General features: G+C 38.3%; 1 protein-coding gene across 1 annotated transcript in view; it reads right to left on the bottom strand.

Moving 5' to 3' along the window:
• Window positions 1-1,830: 1,830 nt before the first annotated feature.
• CLVS2 (clavesin 2) overlaps window positions 1,831-22,975 on the bottom strand; it is a 64,136-nt gene continuing 42,991 nt past the window's right edge. The window contains exons 3-5 of the mRNA XM_034991499.1: window positions 15,799-15,909; window positions 9,460-9,680; window positions 1,831-2,850 (exon numbers count right to left, since the gene is read on the bottom strand). Of these exons, the coding sequence (XP_034847390.1) occupies window positions 2,763-2,850; window positions 9,460-9,680; window positions 15,799-15,909 (420 nt within the window). The 3' untranslated portion in view covers window positions 1,831-2,762. The remainder of the gene's footprint in view (window positions 2,851-9,459; window positions 9,681-15,798; window positions 15,910-22,975) is intronic.

Here is a 22,975-nt window from a genome sequence, read left to right as displayed (position 1 = left end):
GTAATCCTTTGATGTCTACATATTTTCGGTAACAAGACAGCTACAAAAGGAAAGCATAGGTCTCAAAATAGGCAAATTCATTAGGGCAAACAGCCATGTGTATGCACGCATATGTACGCACAAAAGAGAAAGAGTGAAAGAGAGCACTATCACAATTAATTGACCTAGAGGAGTGCTTATTTACTAAGTTATGTGACAACAGACATAGCTACGTAACAGGAAATTACATTAGGGGAAAAAAATCCCTAAATGGTGCTAGTTAGCTGATGCTGAAAGGAAGATTTATAAAGTTGACCAAATATCCTTTGACTAAGTAGCTCCAAAAACATTCCTGGACAATGAGTTTACTCACAGATTGAGCTAGATAAAGCAATTTCAAAAGGCATCATTGTTGTAATTTCTTCATTCATTTAAAAATATTTTACACAATGCAGCCAACTCTCAGTTGCTCATTTGAAGAAGAGCAGACGGACAGCAATAGGATGCAAAATTTCCAAATGTCGGGTAAGGGAGATAGTGGGAATCATACTTATAATTAGATAGGTATACACATACAATATGCCCTTCTGGTTATTTTTATATATGACACTAGCCTTATGAGAGGGGAAAGAAGCTGGCTATGCTGGTTGACATCTGAAGCTCGTAGAATTCTAAAATTTGGCAATAAACGGTGTATATCAAGAGAAACACATGAGAATGAAAAGTTGACCCTCCTTCTGTACATTGTTTCTATTTTATCTTACTGCATCATATTGCCTAGCACTTGCTTCTATAGTATATAAAGTCCAAGACTATCAAATATATGTCAGGTAGGCCAAAATATAAGAATCCTGTGGTTAGGGTTCTTACAAAGGTAAGAGTTGCTGTAGCTTTTTACCCCCAATTCATTCCAATCTCCATAATATTTATGGGTAGAGCAGAGGGCCTGACATTATTCTTCCAGACTTGATTTGAGGTTGGCATTTTTAAGGTATATTTCAATCATATTATTTATGTATATTTATGTATTTTTACAAACACTGGTAGTCCATTCGTGATAGTATAGGTTGGTGTACTGATCTTGATATTAAGAGTTTTGTATAGAATTGTAACTGGAATTTTTGAAGCTTTTGGCTAAAAAGTATATAAAGGCTGCTACATGCCTTTATTTCTGTTGGTTTCCAAGAGTTCCTTGAGATATTTTTCTTTCAAAAGAATATTTTCAATCTCAAAAATTACCACTCTGAAAAGGTGGTAAAAATCTTGCTTTTTCACACTGGAATTTGAAATTTAAAGTAAGATTTTTAAAATGTGCTATAATTGCAGAATTTTTATGAAATGAAAACTAACATAAGCATTCCACATCTACATTTAAACTATAACATGCTATCTCAGATGCCCTCAGATGCTTTCACTATGTCTTATGGATGCAATATGTTCTTTCAATCTTTTCTGAAAAGAAAATCTATACTTATAGGATCATTAAGATAATTACCTTGAATTTGTGAGAAATTATATTACTCTTGGTCACCTGATACTGCCCACATTATGTTGAGACCTGTTGTTTTGTGAAGGAAAAATATATTTCACTAAAATGATACAGATTCAAGATTGCATTACAAATTAAATTAGAATTCCCTTAAAACAGGTTCACTGAAAGTCTGTTTCACTATACCTCATTTTCATTAACTTTAGTGGAAGTAGTTTTCCAGAGTTAGCATCTCACATAATTATTTATAACATCTCTAAGACCATTGAATATGTATGATTTATTTTATAAGCCTGTCACATCAAGGATTTATTAGAGCTCAATAAAAATATATATGTGCATGTGAATATATATATATATACATATATATATATATATATTTCCAACCAGTGCTCAAGAATTAGAAATTAGCCCCTTATCTGTACATGGCAACTTTTATGTCCAAAGTTAGTTGTCAAAACACTATTCACGTATGAGTTCTCTTTCTCTTGGTCGAAGAGTTTTGGGGGGGAAATGTTCTTAAAGTACATCAGACATGGATACAATAGGATCTCAAATAAAAGACACATTATGAAGACAGCAGTTTAAAAAAATCCACTCTCTTTTAGAATACCACATCTTAATTTGGGGAACATATCTTTTCACAAGACTCCAGGAATTAAACAACATAGAAGAGTTCAAGTGTTTAGTTTACCAGCTCTTCTGCCATTCCTTGTCTCCAAAATTCAAGGCCAGTGATAGTCACTAGGACACATTTTCTGTGAAATGAAAATCACTAGGCAGGAAACACATTTATCATACTAATTTCCTAGAATCATCTAGTTACCTGTGTCCATTAAAAGTACATTGGAATATGACAATTTCAGAGAAAAACATTGAAACAATCACTATGAGAGCTGAAATATGGCTTCATAGGAAACAGGGCTACATTTAATTAGCTTCCATTTTGTATGTGTCTTTTCTGTTTTTTGTTATAGTTTATATCACTGGCATGGACTCATGAGCCAAACTTCTCCAATTTCAGTTACTACCAAAGTTCACAAACTTGATGTGAAGATTAGATTATATTTACAAAGAACTTGGCACTTACAGAATAAATTATTGACTTTTTTCTTTAACTCCAGACCAGGGCACCCATGGTTCAAGCAAATGGGAAACCCAATGCCTTATTATATATTATGCTACATTAACATGAATAAATAAGTTTCCAGCTGGTCATTCCTCCACAGTGCTGTCCCTGTTGCTGAAAACAAGTACCTTCCATTTCTAATCCATGGGGAGTGCAGAGAAGTTATCAGTCCAGAGATAGCAAAGGTTGCATGTTTTCTTCCTCATTTTTATCCATGCGTTTTAATACTGTAGGATCCACTACTGATTGGGATCTGGAAATGATAAGGCCAGTGTCAGTGAGTTATTACCAAATAATTACATTCCTTTCTCTGTGTTTTGTCCATTATTACTTTTCTCATGGATGTGGATTATCTTCCCTACATCAAGGGATTTATGAACTGAGAATGCTGCACATTTAGAGAGGGACATGCTTATAGTGGGTTTTGTATCAGAGGGAGAAAACAATCCCCTTTGAGCTCTAAATAGATAATGAGCAGCAAAGGATTCTAAATGCACCATAATAAGCTTAAGTTCTCTTCTTCACAATTGATCAAAAGTCTTTTTTTTTGAGAGTGAGAATATATAGTATAGGACAGATGGATGATAACAGAACATCTCCAAGTGGGAAATTATTATAATGAAATTATTGTTATGAGAAATGAAATAGAAATGATAGGAGTCTTAATTCCTGTCTTAAAGAGCTCTATGATCTGCGCCTGGGTGACCCAACCAGTTAAGCCAGTACTCTTGATTTTGGCTCCAGGTCATGATCGCAGGGTGATGAAATAGAGCCCCGCGCTGGGTTCCACACTGGGTATGGAGCCTGCTTGAGATTCTCTCTCTCTCTCTCCCTCTCCTCTGCCCCTTCCCCAGCTCAAGTACAACCTCTATCTCTTTCAAATAAATACGAATAAATAAATCTTAAAAAAAAGATCTCGATGAAACAAATTCAATATGAATGTGCATTTTTAACCATCATTTTTTATTTCCAATGACCACATTAGAAAAAAAATCAAAATTTGAGAATTTTTGTTAAATTTCCCACTAGAACATCTGAATAAAATCAGTCTTACTCTGGAAAGTTTCATGAAACAATTTAAGACTTTAAAAAAAAAACCCTCTTTTATAGGTAGTGGCACTTTCTGATTAGGAGAGCAAGTAATTTGAACTCCTTATACCCGCTTTTGATAGTAGGTGGGAATTATATCTCAATTCATCATTAGGAAACAACATGAAACTGGGAAGGAGGAAAGTCAATGGAACATGCTACTGTTATGGCAGGAAACTGCTTTCTTAATAGCTATGGCATTAAAGAAGCAGCTGCCCTTTTAAAATCCTCCTCAATAATGAATTTTCCCCCTGCTGCTGCATTCCAGCCAATTGGCTATTGCTGTGGCAATATGCCTCTTAGCAAACCTCATTAACTCTCAAAAAGAAAGACTATAAGCTAAAATACAACTGCACATGCTAATGAAAAAGAATAGCAATGGAACTAATTATCAAAGCAAAAATAATTATAGGATTAACTGATTAATTGACTCATTCATTTAAGTAAACTTAAATTTGGTTCTAGAGAGGGAACAAAAAGGAAGGTGAGGACATTAAAACAGGAATGTTTTACTTCCTAAGTCATTTTCACCATTTTATCTCAATAATAGGTTATATATGTCTATATCAGAAAGGAGATCAACTAAAGTTGAATTAGCAGATGAGTGAGAGCGAGTGAGAGAGAGAGAGAAGTAGAGGAAGAAAAGAAGAGAAGGAGGAATAAAAGATTGTGTATCACTTTTAAATGCAATGATAATTTATCTTAGGAAAAATCATTTATATCATGAATAAAATACATTTTAACACAGCAGACAATTGCACAAAACACTTAGGAATTAGACCTTTACCACTATTTTACTTAGGTTCAACTAAAAAAAAAATTGTTTCCCAAGAAAAATCCATGCTAAAACACAAAAAAAGTTCATTTAATGTCCTGTACTGAAATATTAAGTTGACAACTGGTACCCACTTAACTACAAGTTCCATGAGCAGGGACTTCATCAGTTTCTCTCCTTATGGTGAGCACAACGCATATCACAGAGTCTTTTACACAACTAAATCTTGATATCTTAAATTCTACCCAAGAAATAGTTCCCATACTGAAAGAAGTTTGGTATTAGGCATTTAAAACCAAGAATAATGAAGATAAAGCAATTTATCCTATAAAAAAAGAAATTAACAGAAAACATGTTTTAAAATTCTCACAAAGTTAGATTTATTCTATAAATGTTGATATATATCCTAATAATATGGATCAGTACACACCAAACTTTTCAGACAGCACAAAGTACACAATTTAAGCATTTGCAAAAAAAAAAAAAAATATATATATATATATATATATCTCATGCACACACGGGCACACACACCCACACACAATCTTTTAAATCTTTATGTTCCTTGACTATTAAAAAAATGATTAGACGGTATGGTGATTTTAAGGAAATATTTTAAATTACAGTGCACTATCAACCTGTGATTAAATTCTAGTTCGCTTTTATCATGCACAACCAGCATCAGAATTGTTGGATGATGAATACTGGCTCCAAATATAGAATAATTCCTCAATAAAACAAGCCAGGCAGAAATGATTTCCGATTAAGATTTTTTTTTTTTTGGTATTTAATTGTCCCAAATGTACTGTTATTTTAGTCCGGATTTTTTTTTCCTGTCTTATCCGAAACAACAGGGCTATTTTTACAGGACCACGACTTGTCAATGCATTGGTCTGTTTCTGCTGCCATAGAAGGAGTTGTTTATCATTAACTCACAGCATATCTGAGCAGTCTCCACATAGGCTCTGCTGTCTTTGCAATGAATAACTTTTTTTTTTTCATGAAACCCTATCATTTAAGTTTAATTATTCAGGTATCATTTATTCATTTATTGTGCATCCACAATATGGTGCTATACCTTTGTGTTTAAGAGGATAGATTTTTGGACAGAAGGGGATTCCGATTCCAGTTCTGTTATTTGCTGGCTCTTGTGACCAGGAGGAGGCTATTTAAACTTTCTAGATTTTGTTCTTTTAACTGTAAGATGGAGAAAAATAACACCTACATCATACAGATACACTAAGGCTCAAATTCAATAATGCATGGATAAATCACAGCACAAATTCTGGCAGATAGCAAATGGTAGCAGTTAGGGAGATGACTTACAGAATCCTATGGCCTGTTTTCCAGTATTAGCCATGCTACTTTGCCCCTATGTGCCATGTGGAAGTTACTTACCTTCTCTGTATCTGGGTCTCCTCACCAATGAAAGGGAGATAGCACTACCTGATTAGTTGTTTACAGAAGCAAAGGAGTCAATATATACAAAGCATTAGATGGAGTTTGACAGGTAGTAACAATAGATGTTGATATTATTCGATAAAATCGGAGCTCATATTACAACGGCAATGTTAATATTGCTGCTCACTGCAGCTGTTATGTGCCTATCCTAGGCACTATCCTAGGTACTAGAGATGTAAGGTAAAAGATGTTCCTCTAGTATAAGGCCCCCACAATCGACCGAACTTTTTATCTTTTCACGTGACCATGCTATTCCTCCACAAATCAACACAGGAAAACAAAGTCTTCTTCTTACACATCTAGATAAATTCCCCTGAAGGAGGAAATATCTACAAGTCTCTGGTGAAGGAATGAGTTTTTTCCTCGCAACCTAATGATATTACAAAACTGGAAAAAAAAAATGGAGGAAAGGAGAGCAGGGGGGAACCTAGGAACAATTCTGTCCCATCCTTGATAGGGAGCTGCCACTCCCTGAGACACAGAAGGTGAGAATCAAATGAAATGACTTTCTTAAGCTCATTCTTCACAAGTTTTCAGATAGAACCCTAAAAGCTTCGTAAGATACAAAACCTACACCAAACAAAGGATGGCTGAAATTCTAATCAATCCATGTCAGAAGCAAAAAACTCAGGGTTGGGGAGGTCGATGTGCCTTGAGCCAAGTCTGCAGAGGACAGAATGGCCTAATTAATTGGAGAAGAAAATCAGGATCCAAAAAGACTTCAAAAGGTGGACAGACTGAGCCAAATCTAACAAGATGGTGTTAATCAATTAAAATTATCTGCTTGGAGGAAAAAGCTAAACACAGAAAGAGAGAATTATGAGGATATGGATCTATAAGTGAAGAACCTTCTAGTGCTAGGGAGCTCAAAATGAGTCAGCAATGTGCTTTGGCTGCCTGAACCACAGCAACAGAGGCAACAACAGAAGCCAGTGAGGGCAAAGCTAGGGTTCTGGAACTTAGATGCAAGTAGTGATAGCAACAGATGTCACCTATTCAGTTCTGAACACTGGACTTATAAGGGGCCACTGACAGACAGCAGAGCGCTCCTTCATTCACTCTACTGATCCCCAGTGGGCACCCTTTGTGTTCCAGGCCCTACTCCAGGCACTGGAGATTCAGAGAATGGGACAGACAAAGTCATTGAAGTCTTCATGAAGCCTAAATTTGGGGAGGGGACATAACGTTAAATAAAATGAGTCATTTGACAGGCAGAAAATAAAAGAGGGGACTGATAGGGAGTGACCAGAATGAGGAGGAAGTAGAGTTGATTAAGACCTAATGGTTGATAAAGACCTAACCACTCTCTTAGGGAGGTGACCTTGGATTGGGAGATGCAGGAAAAGAGCATCCTATGCAGCCGTGACACGTGGAAAGGCCTTTAGAGAGGAACAAGCTGGAGAGGGAGGCTGCAGGAGCAGAATGAAGGATATTATGGCTGAAAGACAGGGAGGAAAGAGATGGTGGGATATACTTAGAAGGGTGAGGGGGGCAGGATCAGATCATATAGCACTTTGTAAGCCATGTTACAGAATTTATTTTATTCACTGTATAATCATCAGTCATTAAAAAATTTAAAGCAGAGAAGTGAAATGATCTGACTTAGATTTTAAAAGATGTTTTAGATTGCCATGTGGATAATATATGGGGGCCAGGGGAGCAGGGTAAGGGTAGAGGCAAAGACACAGATAGGAAGTTTGGGAGGAGTGCAGGTACGCAGACTGCAGGTGATAGGATACAGCCAGGATGTGGAGGATATGGAGAGATACGTGCTCTGAGGAGGGAACCACGTTAGCGAACACGTCACAGAAGAAGTGGTTGAAGGAAATAGCACTGTTAGCTGGTAAAGGCAAAAACCAGGGATCACCAGTGACAGCGGTTTCCAAATCCTTATGTAGCTAGTTCCAGAGTGACAGCCTACGTCCTGCTATCTCAGAGGGTAGACAAGGAAGGCTTACGTCAACAACACGTTAGACTCTATACCTCATGGATTGGAACCCCAGTCCACTACACATAGACTATGTGACTTTGAGGATACAACATCCATTTAACAGGGTTGCTGTGAGGATAAAATAAATTAATGTTATGAAAAAGATACCTAGATAGGGACTGACTCATGATAAGTACATAGTAAATGGCAGATTATAACAACAACTAGGATTATTATTTTTATTAGAAGGAAGTTATTCTGGGGCACCTGGTGGCTCAGTCAGCTAAGCATCTGCTTTCAGCTTAGGTCACAATCCTAGGGTCCTGGGATCAAGTCCCAAATCGGGCTCCTTGCTCGGTGGGGAGCCTGCTTCTCCCTCTGCCCCTCCCCCTGCTTGTTGATTGGTGGAGAAATTAAAGCTGGAGATGTCTCCAGCCTTTCCCTTCTCTCCAAGGCATCGTGGAGCAGCCTGGGGAGAGGAGGACATCACACACACCAACAACAGTAGCAACAACAGCAGCAGCTGCACCAGGAGGCCCACTTTGAGAACAGCGGCACCCCAGCATGAACACAACTGTGACCAAAGGACCCTTGCTTTTCATCAGAGAAAGATGCAAGATAGTGTGAGGGATGACAGGGGTGATGCCTTGGTCCTCCCTGAGCCAGGTGAAAAGAGACTTGCAGGGGCTGTGGTACTTATATTTCTGTGATGGGAAATGAACAGAGAAATAATATTCGTTACTACTATCCAAGTGAACTCTGGCTTTCTGTGGCCTGGGGGAGCCTGAGAATTAGGTATCTTCTGGTTTGCTACAGAATGCAAAGTCAGAGGCAGCTATACATTTGGGCATGTTCAGCAACTCCCCTGCCTTCCATCACCACTAAGCTATGGCTGGATGTGTGTATGTTCACAATGAATCCAAAGCACCTAGGGAAGTGCCTATTACAGAGTATGTGTTCAATAAACCTGCATTGACTGAAAGAAAACAGGCATAAAAGTACCATGAGAGTCAAAGCAAGGAATCAGAATCTCACTCAGAAATGAACTTTATAAAGAGTAAAGCTGTAGGAAAATAGAATGTTTTGCCTCAGGAATGGCTAGACCTTTAAATCAGAAACAGAGCAGAGATACTAAAAAGAGAATATAAGTTTGAAATGTGTGTGCATGTGTGTGTATGTTTGTGTGAGTGTGTGTGAGTGTGCTTGCCATGGATCCCTTTCTTCAAATGAAATCTTATACAAAAGTCTAGTAAATTGCTTGGATAGAAGGAGAAGTTGTTCTCGTTGTGGAGATGGGCACTGTTCCCACACCACCTGCTAGGCCTAAGGTACTCCCCCAGAACTCTGAGGGTACAGTTTGAAAAACCACTGGATTTAGTGATCCCTAACAGCCTTGTTAGATTGTCTGTGAACATGGAACAAAACTGAGTTGACACTGCCTTGAATGACTTTATCTTTGACTCAAAATTCCTAGATGTCTAATCATGGGGGCATAAAAGGATTTAAAATCGCACTGAATATATGCTCCCCAAAAGTATAAACCGAGGAGTTCACTCGGGGCATTCCCACACTGGCTACAGCCCACTTCCCAGCCACCTCCAGCATACCTCTTCATGGACTTGGGGGAGAGTTCCTTTTCCACCTCCTTCACGGGCATGCTGTAGGAATCTACATTGTATTCACTGTCATCATCATACTCATGGTCTAGCAGTGTTCTTGCCCATGTTCCCATGTCATAAGGGGGCAGCATTCCTCCAAACTCAGAAGGCAGGATCTCGGGATGAATTAGTTGGTGTAGACTGTTCAGGTTGTTACCATGCAAAAATATCTACAAATGCAAGAAGAAGGGTGAGGAGAAACACACACAGGAGAATAAATACCATGCAAATGCTAGGAGAAGGGAGTGAGGCTAGGAAAAGCAAAAACAAGAGTTTTCCATGTCTGTTAAAATAGTTAAATCCTTCATCCACTCTGTGAAACATACAGGGATGGTACTGTTATCCTAATATCTCATATAGAAATCCTGAGGCATAGGAATCTTAAGTAGTTTCTAGAAAGTCAGATAGTGGTTGGCTTAAAGAGCTGAAACCTGAAATTTGGTTTCCTACTTTAGAGTTGAGGACATAAGCAGAATCCAATGGGCATGTTGATCTGTACATCATCTTGATGTTAGTTGTGCAAAGCTAATGATGTGCATAACGAATGCTGTTAAAAGAGACCATTCTCATAAGGGACTCATCAACTATAGAGCCCATCCAAGTTATTAAGCCCAAAAGCTGTTACCAGTATGGCTTTCTCTTTTATCATCAATAAAAATAAGAATACTGTAAACACTAAATTACTGCTTCATAATGCAAAGTGTGTGATGTAAATAAAAGTAGATTAGCATCATCATAATGAAAGGATGAGTGAAGGTTCACATCCCAAAGGACTTATGTTCTATAATGTTGCCAGCATCTTCTCTACTAGAGGTTTCCATGCTTATTGTTCAAATAAAAATTCAATAATGGAGTGAAAATGTAAAGCTGTATGTATACATTAATAATTGGTATTACCTAGAGCTTTTTTTTTAAACTGAAAAATTATTGGGGCACCTGGGTAGCTCAGTCGGTTGAGCGATGGACCTTTGGTTTTGGCTCAGGTCGTGATCTCAGGGTCGTGTGGTTGAGCCACACATTGGGCTCCTCGCTCAGCCTGGAGTCTGCTTGGCATTCACTCTCTCCATCTCCCTCTGCCTCTCCCCCTGCTCTCTCTCTCTCTTTCTCTCTTATAAATAAATCTTTTTTTCTTATTTTTTAATATATAATGTATTGTTTGTTTCAGGGGTACAGGTCTGTGATTCATCAGTCTTACACAATTCACAATAAATAAATCTTTAAGCTGAAAAATTACTCAAGGTACATACTCAAGATTTGTTTCTCCATAAATTGCTACCTCTTTTCTCTTCTTTCATTTCAATCTCAAAACTGTAGATCGGTCTTCTCTGAAAAAGCATTCGTGTCATCTCATATAATTTATATAATATTTGTTTAAGGATTATAGTTTATAAGTAACTTAGAAATAGTCACTCATGGTTTCTAAGTGACTCATACTTCAGGTTTATGATGAACAGGCTAACATAATTACCTTTGCTTTCTGTAATTTTAGAGTCCACTGAAGTAAATATATTGGAAAACAAAGAAAAACTAGTCTATAACATCCAACAAAATGATAGGGATGGGAATTATAAATCAACAAGTAATTTCAACAGATTATGGACCAGTAAAAACAGATGAGAGCAGGTCACTGGCCAAAATAGGCAGAGCAAAAGGCTGCCTGAAATATTTGATACGGAGCCTACAGAGGTGGAAGATGACATCTGCTCCAAAGCACATTAGGTTAATTGCAAACTTTACACCTTCCAGCTCCTCTTTGCAGAGCACAACAGCCTGCCCACCACACACACACACACACACACACACACTTAGGTTCTTCTCATAAGAAATCAAAATAATTTGGGGGGGGGGAGTTAAGTTCTAGCACCTGAAACTCTTATTTTATTAGTTATACAACCTTATTTCATTAGATGTTTCTTCATGTAAGAAATCTCTTCAAGTCATGCATGAGTTATCTTAATAAATCCTTAGAGAAATAAATGAAATCCTAGCACACTACTTTCTCTCTCTTTGCTAACATTCTTTTACATCCTCCCTCAACATCACTTTCAGCTTTGGCCTTATTTCCTCTTTCACTGAAAAAATAGGGCAACCAGATGAGACCCACCCACCAGCATCTGTGTCCGTATGCTTTGCCTCTGAGCCTAGTACAATGGAAAGATAAACTCTACAAAGGCCAATCTCTCCACCTGTGCACTGGAAGCCATCCTCTCTCCTCTACTCAGTTATATTGCTCAAGCAAGTCTCTTCTGTCTTTCTCATATCATCAAATTTCCTCTGTCTGGGAGATCTTTCCCATCAGAGGACAAACTTGCCAACCCACCTCCCTTCCCATGCCCCTCAAACATAGGCACAAAACCTCTCTTGGCCAGACTTCTACTTCCAGTTATTAACCTATTTCTCTCCTTCCCTTTGTTACAAAACTCATCAAAGGAGTTGTTTCACCGTCCAAATTCTCTAGCCCCATTTTTCCTGAGTCCAGTCCAAACAGGCTTTGCTTCCCACCATCACATGAAGATGGTTCTTGTCAGGCTCTTTCTCATTGCTAAACTCAACGTTCAATTCTCAGTCCTTATTTTTCTTCACCTCTCAGTAGCATTGGATATAAATGACTCTCATCATTGCAACATTTATTCCCAGCATTTCTTGATTTTCTCCTACTTTGACAGATGCTTCTTTTCAGTCTCTTTTGCTGATTATTTCCCATCACCCCAACATCTTAATGTCACAGAGCTCCAGGCTTCAGTTCTTGGATTGATTCTCTTCTCTAAGTGTACTTACTCCTTGGTGATCTCATTCAGTCTAGGGCCCTAAATATCATTCACACACTGAACTTTATATATTGCATCCAGACCATTCCTTTGAGCTTCAGATTGCTATTTCCCCTCTCCACTTGACATCTCCACATAAGAGGTCAATGGGCACCTCAAACTTAGTATGTCCAAAACTGAACTCACAGCTTTCTTCCCCAAATCAGCTCCTCCCTGTTTTTAATGTCAGTTAGTGGTAAGACTGCTTCTAGTTTCTCAGGCTAAAACTGTCGACTCATCCTTAATTCCTCTCTAAGTTGTCAGTAAATCCTTTTGGTTCTTCATTCAAAATACATCACAAATCTGAACATCTGACCAATTCTGCCCCTACCGCCCCAAGTCAAACTACCATCATCCTTCAAACTATACTATTGCACTAACCTTCTAATTGCTCTCCCTGCTTTCACTCTTGCCACCTACACTCTGTTCTCAACACAGCAGCCAGAATGACCATGTCACGACATTAGTCAGATCACGTTACTCTGCTCACAATTCCCCACTGACTTCCCCTTTCTCTTAGAGTAAGTCCTGTAAGGCCCTCCATAAACTCCTTCTTTGAACACATCTACTATGTCCTCCTTGCTGAAACACACAATGCACACATTTGTCTCAGGACATTTGCAGTGCGTGTTTCTTCTGTCTTCCACTATTTCATGCAAGAAGTCTTGTCCTTGTGGGCTCCCTTGCCTCAGAGTACCTTACTATTCTAAGAATTAGCCTAAATAATACTTTTACTTTACCTCCCTACACTGTGCCATTAAAGAGATTATGGTAGGTGACCTGAGTGGAAGGGAGAAAAGTGAAATACGTTTGGGAATTAGCAAGGAATAGAAGAGAGAGTCCCCCATACTGAGGAACAGGTAGGAAGTTGCACCAATCAGTATGGAAGCCTGTTTCCTGTCAGCTCTTGGGAGTGGCAAGACCACAACCCTGAAATAGCTGAAGAATGCATGGAGGTTGAATCCTAGGCATTGGGTTCCAGCTTTAGTGAAGATGCTATTTTTCTTTTTCACAGACAACTTGGGAGCAGAAAGAGACCTTAATTCAAGAAACTAATACTGGCTTGAATAGTGAGGATGTCAGAAGTAGCCATCCTGGATGGAAAATTTCATTCTGCATGGAAGATTCCAGATATTGATGAGATTTTGAGAAGGGACACCCCTACCACCTAGGGTCACTATTCCCATTAGTTCATATGTTGGAGACTCAAAGTCAGATTTCATTTAATTAAAAAAAAAAAAAAAGAACCAGGAGTTTCCTTTTTGTGACAAAAGATGCACAATTATTCTTTGGGTTTTCTTTTGTCAGTTTTTCAGAGCACAGATTTATAGCATCCAAAGTATACAGTGTTTGAGTAATATTATGATGCTGAATCACTTGGAATACCCATAAAGAAATATAATAGCTTTGCACTTTATATTGATTATATAAGTAGAAATCAGAAGTGTTTTAACCTATAACTGTTTTGTCTTATGAAGATTTACAAGTCATATAGTTTTAATTAAAATGGTAAAGCTCAGATATCTCACTTCCATCCAGAATAATGCTATCCATGAATTTTTCCAGGCATTGTCAAAATTATTCAATTCAATCAAATAACCCCAAACCTGGAGCTTGGGGTTAGACTTGATCCTCCTTAGTCTTTTTCAACAGAGCAGTACATTGTGCTCAGAACAAGTCACCCCTGTATTCAGTCTTTCAAGTATTTCTCATTTCACTCTGACTGAAAGCCCAGACCCTTGCAATGGAATACAAGACCCCCTATGATGTGGCATACCATATTCCCTTCCATCCCATCATCTACTACCCTCCTCAGTAGCTCATTCTGCTTCAGCTTTCTGTGCCTTCTTGCTGTTTGCCAAGTGTACCAGGCATGTTTCTACCTGAGGACCTTTGTCTTTGCTGTGCCCTCTGTCTGGAACTGTCTTCCCAATAAACCCACATATTCAGCTCTACTACCTCCTAGCTGTGATTTAGAGGAATTTGCTTGACCTTCTGTGCCTCATTTTCCCATCTATAGAAGGAGAAAAATAACAATGCTTCCCCTAGAGCCATCCTTGTAAGGATTAAATGAATTAACATATGTAAAGTACTTAGAAGAGCATGTGGCCTAGAGTGACTACTACAGAAGCATTCACTAGTATAATATGTACTAAAAGCCCCAGCAGGTGTTTTGGATCACCTGATCACCTCTTCACAAAACAAAGTTTGTAAGTGTTATTTGGGAAGCACATCAATACATTTTTTTCTGAATTCTAACATGTAAATTAATTTGATTCTCACTGGTAGAAACAATTCCTGATATAAATTGTAATTGTTTACAGAAGGCTTCCTCCTATACTAACAGAACATTTTCAACAAATTCATATTCAGAAGACCTTCTGTTCAATGTTTGATACAAACACATACTTAACAATTACCTCTCCTCTATGCTCACAATGAGGCTTCTACAACACAGCTCAGAAATACCTGAAGTGCTTTCTCATTTATTGAGAAACATGGAAAATTACCTTCAATACACATTTAGAAGTAAAGTATATTTTACTTTGGAACTAATCATTTGAAAATTGGTCACAGCACAGTGGTAAAAATAGCTCTAAATCTGGAGATATTTGGATTCATATATTAGCTCTACAACTCTACAGCTGTGTAAATGAGTAAGCAAGTTACTTAACCATCTTAAGATTTAGTTTTCTCAGCTCTGAAATAGGAGGTAAGGCTTACTAAAGTTACGCTTCAGAGACTTTTGGAGGATAAAATGAAATACGGGGCATTAAAATGCATTTTAAAATCTATATTATTAATAATAACGATAAATGTGTTCAGCATTTACCATGTACCGTGCACTGTGCTAAATGCTTTATATAAATTGTCTTATTCACAGAAAAAAATGATTATTTTGTTGTATGTACTTTGAATATCCTCATTGTTAGATAAAAATTGGTCTTAGAACTCAAGTAACTGGCCATTTAAAGAAATATTAATATTTCTACACATCAGCATTCTTTCTGAAATGTGTGACTGATCATGACAATCACTACAAAGTTATATTAAATATCACAAAATTCACTATATTCAATGTGATACATATTGTGAAATAACTTTCATATATCAGCTTATAAAGTTATAACTTTTCTCTGGATCTTACTTGAAATTAAGTGTACTAATAACAATCTAGGAACATGGCACAATTTTTTTTTTTACTTTTAAACTGAGGCTTTAATATATAATGAATGTACTGAAATGTTCTCCCAATTTGTGGGAAAGTAGACTAGCAGGCTTTTAAGTATTTCTTTCATACATACATTGATCAGAATTAATCATAAGGTCTTCAAGAATTTTTAAATGTCTTGTATGTTGAACATTTATATGCAATGTAGAGGCACATTTGATCACAGCCAGTATTAGATACACATTATGCAGCATAATTCATTGAATGTGGGAGGAGAAAGAATATAAAAACAAAGAAACAAACAGATACCCTTTTCCGAGTCTTCTCCTTTAGGAAAGGCCGGATCACGGTGTACAGGGCATGGATATACCATGGTTGATTGACAAAATGAATTCCTCCAAATCGTGCTGGGAAACTATCCTAGAGGAACACAGAGTGGGGAGAAAATCAACACATGCTTTAGTATATTGAGAAGGCTTGAGCAAAGTCATATGGTATATAAATGTTATTCCACACACTTAAGTGAGATGATTTGTATAGTTAAAATGAATAAGGAAGAAACTTACTGCATGAAACACTGTAACTTTCAGACCTAAACTGAAGCAATATGTAATGAAGCAAATGCTTCTCAAGCACAGTTTGTTGATAAGAACTTTAGCATTTTTAGGAAGTGCCGTATTTTAAGCCTACAAACTGATAATAGTCATTATAGACCAAGAAACAGAAGTAAAAGACATTAGAAATTTGTCAAATACTGAATCTATGTTAGGTAAGTGTTTTATTTAAATTATTTCTGTTAAAGGGTATTTAAATTAATTTTTTAAAAAAAATTTCACTATAGTCATCTACATTGTGACCACTGTCATATATCAAAACTCGCTTTATTCTATCTTATTTTATCAACTTCATTATAAACATTCTCCTTCCCTTATTTCAGCCCTAAAAAAGGGGGGGGGACATGCATAAGCAAAATAGGAACTTAAATGTGGTAGTGTAAGAAATGTGGGGATGCATTTTGCTAGGTTAAATTAAGTCAAAACCCTCTGAGTGAACCCCACAGGAAGAAAATGGGCCTATCGTAAAGCCAGCCTCCTCTTCAGCAAGAACTCACTTGTGTAAGGTTTGCATCTGAAGTGATGTTGAGAGGTGTTTTCTTCCTGTCTGCGACTAAACAGGTGCATCCCACTTCACTCCGTAATATGAAAGAAATCTTTAAACTGAATGAATTGCAACATCTGACATCACTTGAGTACGCTACGGATTCCACATAAGTGGACTAATTCTTGCTACTAGTTCAAAATCCCACACTGAACTGACTACGTAAGTCTCATTAAAAAAAAAAAAAACTATACCACTAGAAGTATATCTCTCAAGAGGTATCAGAATAACTGGCATTCTTCTGGGTTCTATTTAGAACATGAATGGGAACAAAGGAAAACTAAAGGAACTGAAATAATCACAGATGCATTTTTTAAATTTAAACTTTTTCTTATATAAGATTGATCAAAAACATGCACGGCATAACCCCATTAAAATGTTTTAGTTTGGGGGGGACACTTAGGAGCACTAGTAATTAATGCATCCTTTTCTATGTTGATCTTCAGAGCCAATGAGCATTTTTTTTTTACAAAGCAATTTCTATCTCTGAGAGTAACACACCATAAAAAGACAACAGTACTTAAAAAAATAAATAAATTAGAATAACAGTAAAATATGTCTCCTTTTATGTCAGTGCCTTACTTCTTTTATAAACAAGTACTTTTCATTCCTCAAGAAGTTATTAGAATAATAGAAATGAATCAGATAGAAATGCATAGTATTTTTTAAGCCACGACATTTTTATAGATTAAAAAAATAAAATCTATACTATAAAGAGAACGCTAAGATAAACATCCGTGTGCCCTCCACTCAGCTTGAGGAATAGAACACGGTTGGTAACCTTAGAGTTCCCTGTATTCATGTTCTCTGACCCTCTCCCACCTTTTAAAATTTCATATTGTAATTCTCTTGCTTTTATTTTATAAATATTATAAATATTATATTTTGCTTGCTATTTCTTTTATAATTTTGCATGTTTTATTTATTTTTATATTTTATATTTTATTTATTTATTTTTTATACTGTTGAGTTTTCTAAGCACTTAAACTTTATAAATATGTCACCAAAGTGAATGTACTCGTCTGTTGTCACATTACATTGTTTCTGAGGTTCCTCATATTTGAGTTTTACACATGTGCAGCTGTAGTTCATTGTCAGAGCTGGATAGACTACTGTTGTAGGGTACATCATAATTTATTTTCTCTTGTCAGTGCATATTGTTTTCCAAATATTTTGTCTGTTTTGCCATCACCAGCCCTGCTGCCCTGCAGACTTCATGCTTGGACATGTCTCTCGGGCATGTTCAAGTGTATGTGTGGGTATATCGCTCAAGTGTTAATGTTGAGTCATAGAGTGTACATTCCTCAACTTGACAATTGGTAACAGCAATTATATCAATTTATACACCTCCTTCCCCCAGCAATAAGGAAAGTTCTAGCTCTTCCACATACTGCACTCAGTATTGTCAATCTGTTTCATTTTTGCCAGTTTATGGTTTTTGAGATAGATTTTCATGTAGCTTTAATTCCCTAGTTAATTGGTCTTTCCTTCTTTTAATTCCATCATTAATAACATTATTTAATAATATAACCATTTAATACATAGGTATTTTATTTCTTAGTCCTTGAGCGCCTGAATTTGGTTACTGTCTCTGCTGATCTTGTTTACGGTACCTTGTTTATGGTGAACTCATATTTGGCTAATATTAATCATTGGGAATCCTGAAGGAGCTGGCTTGAGGACGCTTTTCTCCAGATAAGGTCTGTATCAGCTCCTACTAGCTCCTACTCCTACACCTACCAGCTATCAACCTGGTTTGGCTTCAATTTCATTTCCCATTTGGGGATTTCTCTGATTGTATAGCGTGTATTCAAATCCCAAACTCATATGAGACAATTATGGTCTCAGATTATCAGAGGAGACTATTATCATTATTATTAATACCAATATTATTATTACTATTATTTTTCCGCCTGCGTTTTGGAGAGGCAGAGAGGTTTATTTAAAGGTTTCCTAGCCAGCAGGGATTTCCTAGCACAAACCTTCCCTAAGGGTGTAGCACCTGGACGAATGCAGAGTCTCACATTTAGTCCCCCATTTGTCCTCAATGTACACAAACCTGGTCTCGGCTTCTGCCCACCCCAGGCCCTAGGCAACCATTACCCGCTAAAGCTGTAGGTTCCCCCAGTCAACATATGCCGCCAGAACCACCTAGGCTTCACTTATTCTCCTGTTTTTTGTTTTGTTTTTCCAGAAGGCTTTGTGTTCTTGCCTCACGGTTCAGGGGTGGGTGAGGAGTGGTGACCTCTCACGTACCCTAGAGTTCAGCAAAGAATCGGAAAATATTTTTGCTATGATTTATCTAACACTTCTGTGTTTCATGTCAGGAAGATCTTCAAGAATTTTTAACCTACTGCACTACCTGAAGCAGAACCACTTAGAATGCTTTTAAAACACACTCCTGGGGCGCCTGGTGGCTCAGTCATTAAGCATCTGCCTTCGGCTCAGGTCATGATCCCCGGGTCCTGGGATCGAGCCCCGCATCGGGCTCCCTGCTCTGTGGGGAGTCTGCTTCTCCCTCTCCCACTCCCCCTGCTTGTGTTCCCTCTCTCGCTCTGTTTGTCAAATAAATTTATTAAAAAAAAAAAATCTTAAAAAAAAACCACACACACACTCCCGAACAGGCGTTTAATCTCTAGAACAAAACTGAATAAACATCAGCTACCAAGTTGTGAAGCTAAATGTCTTAGCTCAGTGATTTTTAAACTGACAATCACATGGAGGCCATGTATCTTCTATTAAAAAATGAATATGCACACATACACACAAAACTTACACGAGTTCATGGGCTTTCTTAGATATATCTTTACGTAAAGAAGGACTTGATCAGCACCAGGTCACAGTTGAGACAGGAGGAAAGAGAAGGGGAAACACTGACTTGGCAGTGAAGTTCATCTAGGTTAAAATTCGGATTCAGGGCCACCTCTCAGGCATCAAAGTCCAAAATAAGGACAATATAATCCTTGATTCCTTCCTTCTCCTCACTCTGATGCCCGTGTTTCCTTCTTTTCTCTTCTTGTGGTATTACAATGCCTTGCATGTTATGCCTTCCGTTGCTGTCCTCCAGTCCTTGCATACTCAGTTCCAGCTTTTTGTTCAGTGTTCTTTCTTTTTGCTTTTCAGTTTTGGAGGTCTCTATTGGTATATTCTCAAGTTCAGAGATTCTTTCTTTAGTCATGTCCAGTCTACTAATAAGTCCATCAAAGGCATTCATTTCTGTTACAGTGTTTCTGATCTCTAGACACCTTCTTTTTCTTTCTTAGACTTTCCATCTCTCTGCTTATATTGTCCATCTGTTTTTGCATGTTGTCTACTTTATCCATTAGAGAGGTTAGCATATCAATCAAAGTTGTTTAAAATCCTCAGTCTGATAATTCCAACATCCCTGCCATGTCTGGTTCTGATGCTCCCTCTGTCTCTTCAAGTTGTGTTTTTTGACTTTTTTTAGTATGCTTTATAATTTTTTTCTTGATAGCCAGACATGATATACCAGATAAAAGGAACTGCTGTAAATGGGCCACCTGTAATGCGGTGGTGAGGTGTGGTAGCAGGGAAGAGTTCCACAGTCTTATGAGCAGGTCTTGGTCTGTTAGTGCCTCTGTGCCTCTGGACTGTGAACGCCCAAGTGTTTCTCAGTTTTTTTCTCTTCCCTTAGGTGGGACAGGTAGCCTAGAGCTGGGTAGGTATTTCCCTCCTCCCATGTGGAAGGCTGGAGTTGAGTATCTTCCTACCCCCAGGCCAGTTAGGTTCTAATAATACCCCAGCAGATTAGGCTCTGGTTAACTAGTTTCTCCTGCGGGCAGGCCCTGTTAAGAATAGAGGAGGGCACCAAGTGTTGTATGTAAGTGTTGAATTACTATTACTTCTATACCTGAAACTAATAATACACTGTATATGAACTAAGTGGAATTAAAACAAACAAACAAAAACCTTGGAGAAAAACAACAACAGAGTGCTCTGGCATATTTTGAAAAAATTTTTTTTTCCTTTCCCTCTGACAGAAACACAAGGGGATTTTTCTCTAATATTTCCTGAAAACCTGGTCCAGCTCCTGGAAGTAAATCTCACAAAAGTGTGGAAGGCCCCCTAAGACTGGGCCCCCTGGAATTTTTAACTCTCAGCCTCATTCCCAATGAGCCCCCAGCAATTTGTCATTTAATGTTCACGACGTCCTGGCCCAACATTAGTTCCCACCAGGGTTTGCTTCCCCTTATGTGTCTCTGCTCCAGTAAGCCAAGACTCCCTGTATTCACCTGTCTGTTCCTCCAGTCTTGGTGACAGTGGTTTTCCCTGTTACCTCACTTCTCTGTGAATCTAAGAAGAGTTGTTGATTTTTTAGTCTGTCCAGTTGTTTATTTGTTGTTAGGACAAAAGTGGCATCTTCCAAGCTTCTTACATGCAGAACTGGAAACCAGAAGTCTGATCCTCTCACTTCCAATCATGCCCCAACCCCTGCAATATTTACAATCTCAGCTCTGTGTAGCTTCATATTTTCATACTCAGCCTCACAATCACTGTAAAACACCAAATCCTCTGTGTCCACTCCCCTGCTTGTCACCACCTCACTTCCCTGAACCTTCTTCATGTCTGTTGATGTCCATGTGCAGTTTTATAGCTTGTTGACTTGTTCTCTCCCTTGTGCCTGGCATGACTTCCCTCCCTTTTCATATTGTCTTCTCAAGCTGATCTTTTAAGACCTAGCTCAGGTGACACCACCTCCAGGAAGCTCTTTTCGATCCCTTCTCTCATTTTTCCATGCCTTGCTCTCCCTTGAAACCCATTCTCTGCCATCATGAGCACAGTGCCCAAATCTCTCACTGCACTTGCCATATGACCCTGATATTGTCTCTTCATTTGTCCGTCTCCACTGTTAAACTGTGAGTTCTTGGAGTGCTTGATTATGTGTTTTATATGGTCTGTTGGTGCTGGGCCTACATCCATTTCCACCCTCTTCATGCCCCACCCAATAGGGTAGGGGATGGAAGGCTAAAACATAAGAATCTTACAGCTGGGATTCTAAATAAGAGTTCTGTCCATGAGAAGCATGTGAGCAAGATTTAAAGGACCAACTGGAGGCCACAGTTACATTTTTTGCTGCAGTAGCAGCTGCTAGGCAAACTCCAGGGGGACAACTATTTATGGCAGTGTCTGGATACTACCTTCCACTTTCTAGGTATCACTAGGTGAGAGGCTGCTGGGGTGGCAGTAGTGAGAGGGTGGGGACAGCAGTTTCTTGACCTCTGGATCACATCTGCAGGGTTGGGACCTCAAAACTAAGAAAGCAGACATAGTCCCCTAATGACATTGTAATTCCTCCCATGTTTTCAATGAGGTTTTGGTTTTTTTTTTTAAGATTTTTTTTTTATTTAACAGAGAGAGACACAGCGAGAGAGGGAACACAAGCAGGGGGAGGGGGAGAGGGAGAAGCAGGCTTCCCGTGGAGCAGGGAGCCCGATGTGGGGCTCGATCCCAGGACCCTGGGATCATGACCTGAGCCGAAGGCAGACGCTTAATGACTGAGCCACTCAGGCGCCCCTCCAATGAGGTTTTAAAGCAGGAGCTCCCTGTATTTAAATCCATTTGTCCTTGAACTATCCAGAGAGATTTCTGTTTTGTGCGCTGTACTCAGATCCAGACTGTGTGTGATTCATCTTTACATTCTCAACATTTTGAAAATGTGTGTCTGTGTGTATGTCCCAGAGCAGAGCTAGGTGAATGTTTCTTGAATAGAACAGATTCTGGTATTTACCCCTTAAGTAAACTATTTAAGTAAACTGAGCCACAATTTCCTTATCTGCAAAATGGAAACATTTAATAGGACTGTTAATGGCCAACCATAGCTGTTAGTCATTAAGCACACCTCCTAAGTACTGGGCTACCATATTAAATACCAATTTTTACTTTACAGATATGGAAATGACCATGGAGGTAATTTTATAATGTGGTTTAATGGGAAATTGTTTGGTCCTAAAACACTAGATAGTACAAAATAATAATTAAAATAACAGCTTAGAGGGGTGCTTGGGTGGCTCAGTCAAATAAGCATCTGCCTTTGGCTCAGGTCATGATCTCAGGGTCCTGGGATCAAGCCCCACATCAGGCTGCCCTGCTCAGTGGGCAGTCTGCTTCTCCCTCTCCCTCTGCCCCTCCCCCCTTCTCCTGTGCATGCTCACGTGCTCTCTCTCTCTCTCCCTCTCTCTCTCCCTCACTCTCTCTCTCTCTCACTCTCAAATAAATAAAATCTTAAGTAGACTAGAATAGAATAGAAGAATAGAATAGAATAGAATAGAATAGAATAGAATAGAATAGAATAGAATAGAATAGAATA

Source organism: Mirounga leonina, unplaced genomic scaffold (genome assembly GCF_011800145.1).
Source record: "Mirounga leonina isolate KUSES-001 unplaced genomic scaffold, KU_Mleo_1.0 Mir_53, whole genome shotgun sequence".
Lineage (NCBI taxonomy): Eukaryota > Metazoa > Chordata > Mammalia > Carnivora > Phocidae > Mirounga > Mirounga leonina.
The sequence above is the reverse complement of the archived record's forward strand: the minus strand, read 5'-3'. Positions and strand labels throughout refer to the sequence as shown.